At 51.2% G+C, this 4,852-nt stretch overlaps 1 protein-coding gene across 1 annotated transcript in view; it reads right to left on the reverse strand.

Moving 5' to 3' along the window:
* Positions 1-131: 131 nt before the first annotated feature.
* The window catches only part of BRK1 (BRICK1, SCAR/WAVE actin nucleating complex subunit), a 10,345-nt gene continuing 5,624 nt past the window's right edge, over positions 132-4,852 (reverse strand). Inside the window, exon 3 of the mRNA XM_018565448.1 lies at positions 132-537. Coding sequence (XP_018420950.1) covers positions 511-537 — 27 coding nt within the window. The 3' untranslated portion in view covers positions 132-510. The remainder of the gene's footprint in view (positions 538-4,852) is intronic.

The raw sequence follows: 4,852 nt of genomic DNA on the forward strand, positions 1-4,852 counted from the left end.
AACTGCTCCAGATTCCGTCTGCTCCAGTTTTGATAATACGAGGGGAGAGGAGTTCCTCCAGATCTGTGGACGGATCGGCGTTCTATGGGCGGCAATGTCACTCCACGCGAATCAGAAGGACGCACCACACGGAAGTCACGTAAACATTTATTTCTTAACACAATTTATAGATAACGCGACACGGATACAAAAGAAAAGAAACGTGGAAAGCGTCTCGTTGGCACAGTTACCAGTTCTCGGAACGTCTCGTGTTCTCACGCGTCTTGTACGTACAGCGGGCCGCGCGTCCTTCTTCCGCAAGCGACCCTCGGCGACGTATCAAAGGACGCATGCCCAGGAATGATCAGGTGACATCTACGCTCAACCGTTGTGAAGTGTTCGGCCAATGTACAGAGAGGAGGGGGAGGGGAGGAGGTGATCGCAGACAGACACGGATTGGAGGGTGAGAAGTCCATAGCGTATATCTGTATATAAAATATTTCAGTGGGGGGCGGGGCAAGGGGGAGGGGTCTATGTCAGCGTTTCACCTTTGGTGACCTGTGAAGATAGAAGATGAGGATTAAAAAACAATAAAAATGTAACAAAATAACTGAAGAGCCAAATAAACAGTTTATATGAAAGAGTTCCACGTCACAGTCACAAATATGTACCCCGTGCTTCCTCATGCAATGCAGGCAGATTGTGGCTGGGGGGGAGGGGCCGGCGGGGTGCTGTGATGTCATCAGGAAGCCATATGTACAGCACCTCACTGGCCCCTCCCACCAGACATCTGCCTGCATTGCCTCAGCACTCCTCTCAAAAGGCCTGGTGCAAGCAGTGGGAGGAGTTATGCAAATAGGAACATACCTTTATGGTCTGGAGGAGTGGGCGTTCCTAAGCAAGCCTATATTTGCATGCAGACCACACTAGGTACCGCCCACATGTGCTGCTGAGCCTCCATGATTGACAGAACTAAAATGCAATAAATTAAAGGGGCGGGGCCAGGGACAGTCAGGCCGGGGAGGAAAAGGTTAGACGATGCTGGACGTCCTCTATCTGACTCGCTGCCGCTTCTAATGCACATTGTGAGAAGGTCCCAGTGTGCAGTGACATCAGAGGAAGAGGAGCCGGTACAACTGTGCAAGGCTGAAGGGGAGGACGGAGGTCAGATAGAAGACTGAAGGGAAGGACAGAGGTCAGATAGAAGGGAAGGACGGAGGTCAGATAGAAGACTGAAGGGAAGGACGGAGGTCAGACAGAAGACTGAAGGGGAGGACGGAGGTCAGACAGAAGACTGAAGGGAAGGACGGAGGTCAGACAGAAGACTGAAGGGGAGGACGGAGGTCAGATACAAGACTAAAGGGAAGGACGGAGGTCAGATAGAAGACTGAAGGGAAGGACGGAGGTCAGATACAAGAGTAAAGGGAAGGACGGAGGTCAGATAGAAGACTGAAGGGGAGGACGGAGGTCAGATAGAAGACTGAAGGGAAGGACGGAGGTCAGACAGAAGACTGAAGGGGAGGACGGAGGTCAGATACAAGACTAAAGGGAAGGACGGAGGTCAGATAGAAGACTGAAGGGAAGGACGGAGGTCAGATAGAAGACTGAAGGGGAGGACGGAGGTCAGATAGAAGACTGAAGGGGAGGACGGAGGTCAGATTTAACAGAGCTGCAGTTTTAAGCCTCATCCATTCAAAGATATATGGAAACGGTTTTGGATACATATTTGAAGACGGTATTAGCGGCTCTTTCATATAACGGCCGACCTTTTGGGTCTGCTGGCCCTTTAACAAAGGAATGCACACAGGACTAATAGCGAGGAGCAAGTCACACCCCCGAGGTACAATCTATAGGAGACGAGGGGCCCCCCTGCCAATACAAAGCAGAACATGCACACAGATCCACGAGAAACAAATGCAGCTAAAGGGAACCTGTCATAGCAACCTCTACAGAAGAGATTCCTCTGCGGTTCTGAGTCACGGAAGCTTCAACTGTGATAGGCAACAGTCACCGTGACCGGTTCTCTTTAAGCTGGCAGTATGGTGGAAAGCCGGGGTGAGGGGTCTCTCTGCCCCATCACACTGCCGACCACAATACTAGAATTAGGTGGAAACAGGAACAAGTGAAATCAGTTATTGGCGTATAACCTGCACGGGGCCTCGTGTAACACGGCACGGGTCTGCTACCGAGAAATGGGCTGCCAAGGCCAGAATTGTGCTATGTGCACAAGGCCTCAACCAGGGGTTGAAAATGGATTCAGAACCAGTACCAGTGACATCCAGAGCACAATTTGGCCTAATCTGCATACAGCCGGCTCAGACTTTACAAGTTCCCTCTAGGCTTCCCATGATGTCATACATGGAGGTTGACCATCTTAGTGTTCAGTTCCTCATGATGTCATACACTGAGGTGGGCCATCTCAGGGCTCAGGTCTCCCTCAGGTCATACATGGAGGTGGACCATCTCCATGATGTCATACACTGAGGTGGGCTATCTCAGGGCTCAGTTCCTCATGATGTCATACACTGAGGTGGGCTATCTCAGGGCTCAGTTCTCCATGATGTCATACACTGAGGAGGACCATCTCAGGGCTCGGTTCCTCATGACGTCATACACTGAGGTGGGCTATCTCAGGGCTCAGTTCTCCATGATGTCATACACTGAGGAGGACCATCTCAGGGCTCGGTTCCTCATGACGTCATACACTGAGGTGGGCTATCTCAGGGCTCAGTTCTCCATGATGTCATACACTGAGGAGGACCATCTCAGGGCTCGGTTCCTCATGACGTCATACACTGAGGTGGGCTATCTCAGGGCTCAGTTCTCCATGATGTCATACACTGAGGAGGACCATCTCAGGGCTCGGTTCCTCATGACGTCATACACTGAGGTGGGCTATCTCAGGGCTCAGTTCTCCATGATGTCATACACTGAGGAGGACCATCTCAGGGCTCGGTTCCTCATGACGTCATACACTGAGGTGGGCTATCTCAGGGCTCAGTTCTCCATGATGTCATACACTGAGGAGGACCATCTCAGGGCTCGGTTCCTCATGACGTCATACACTGAGGTGGGCTATCTCAGGGCTCAGTTCTCCATGATGTCATACACTGAGGAGGACCATCTCAGGGCTCGGTTCCTCATGACGTCATACACTGAGGTGGGCCATCTCAGGGCTTGGTTCCTCATGATGTCATACACTGAGGTGGACCATCTCAGGGCTCGGTTCCTCATGACGTCATACACTGAGGTGGGCCATCTCAGGGCTCAGTTCCTCATGATGTCATACACTGAGGTGGACCATCTCAGGGCTCAGTTCCTCATGACGTCATACACTGAGGTGGACCATCTCAGGGCTCAGTTCCTCATGATATCATACACTGAGGTGGACCATCTCAGGGCTCAGTTCCTCATGATATCATACACTGAGGTGGACCATCTCAGGGCTCAGTTCCTCATGATGTCATACACTGAGGTGGGCAATCTCAGGGCTCACTTCTCCTGATTGGTCACTAGAACTTTATGTGCACTGGCCAAAGTATAGGATATGCTGAGGACGGCCCTAATTTGGGTCACCCACACGGAAAATCGGATGCTAAAAGCCAGGAGGGGTTCGACCTATGCTCCACAGTCTGCACAAATCTAAAAGCAAAACGCAGGCTGAACTCCCAAAAAATGTAAACGCTGGTAACTTTATTCATCCGGACAAGAACAGAGAGTCTCCTCCTGGGACCTCCTCCTCCGGTAAGGCTGGCCTTTATCCTAGAGCCCATTAGGCCCGACCTTGTGAGTGAAACACATCAGAGGACACAGACATGGGCTCTGTTCATGGTGTCCGGATGAATAAAGTTATCAGCATTTGAATTTTTTCAGGGACTGCAGCCACTTTAGAATTGGGCGGACTGTACAGAGCATGCCCAGGCATCCATCTCCTTGTTGGCCACCCTGCGGCAGATCTCTGTATGATAAGGTCCTCCTATGAACTGAATGTCATATGTGGCCCTTCAAAGACCCAACAAACCATTTATACACGAGATGAAATGCTGACAGAACACGCAGGATGAATATTCCATCCTCTCCACCTAACCTGCTCAGAAGGGGGCCCCGTGAGGTAGGCGGAGCACAGAAGACATTGTAGGCGACATGGAGAGAAAGTACACGAGTTCTTCGATGTAAAACGGCTTTTATTGTAATTACTGAGAAACAGCCAAAAATCATCAGAAAGCATGCAGAGTCCCCCGAGAACGATGGCGGGGCATGCACATAGTCCACACACAGGAAACATCGTACATCAGAGATTACTGACGTGTCAGGGCGGTGACAACGTTTACAGATCGAGTCCAACCGACACGCCAAGGAAACTGAACCAACACCTCAGCCATACATTCGCTGCCGATAATGAATGGGGGATCGGCCGGCTGCAGTCTGTATAATGATTCATCTCAAAGTGACACCAAAATCCGGAGAGAAATCCTAAAACTCCCTCCGAGTCCCCGAACTCCGAGCAACAATGTATCTGATTTGTATATCACTCGGCTGGAGATCCTCCAATCATCTCTGACACTGTCCTTCCTTCTGGAGGGGGGCTACGTCTGTTCCCCATGGTCCCTGTGTGTGTTATAAGTAGTCACCCATCCAAAGACCCCCCCTCCCCCTCCCGGGATGGACTACAGTTTCATGTTTAGTTTACTCATTTGTAGGGATGTACCGATTCTAGTATCGGTGCCAATGCCGAGTATTTGGCCAAGTACTCCGATGCCTAGCCCAGTACTTGGGCTTCCGGTATCAGGAAGCCGAGCAGCAAGTCATTACACTCGCCGATTGGGTTCGGAAGCCGTCTCCATTCCTACCGCCCCCCCCCCCCCCCCCCACA

The sequence above is a fragment of the Nanorana parkeri genome, unplaced genomic scaffold, assembly GCF_000935625.1.
Source record: "Nanorana parkeri isolate BGI_ZX_2015 unplaced genomic scaffold, ASM93562v1 scaffold847, whole genome shotgun sequence".
Taxonomy (NCBI): Eukaryota; Metazoa; Chordata; class Amphibia; order Anura; family Dicroglossidae; genus Nanorana; species Nanorana parkeri.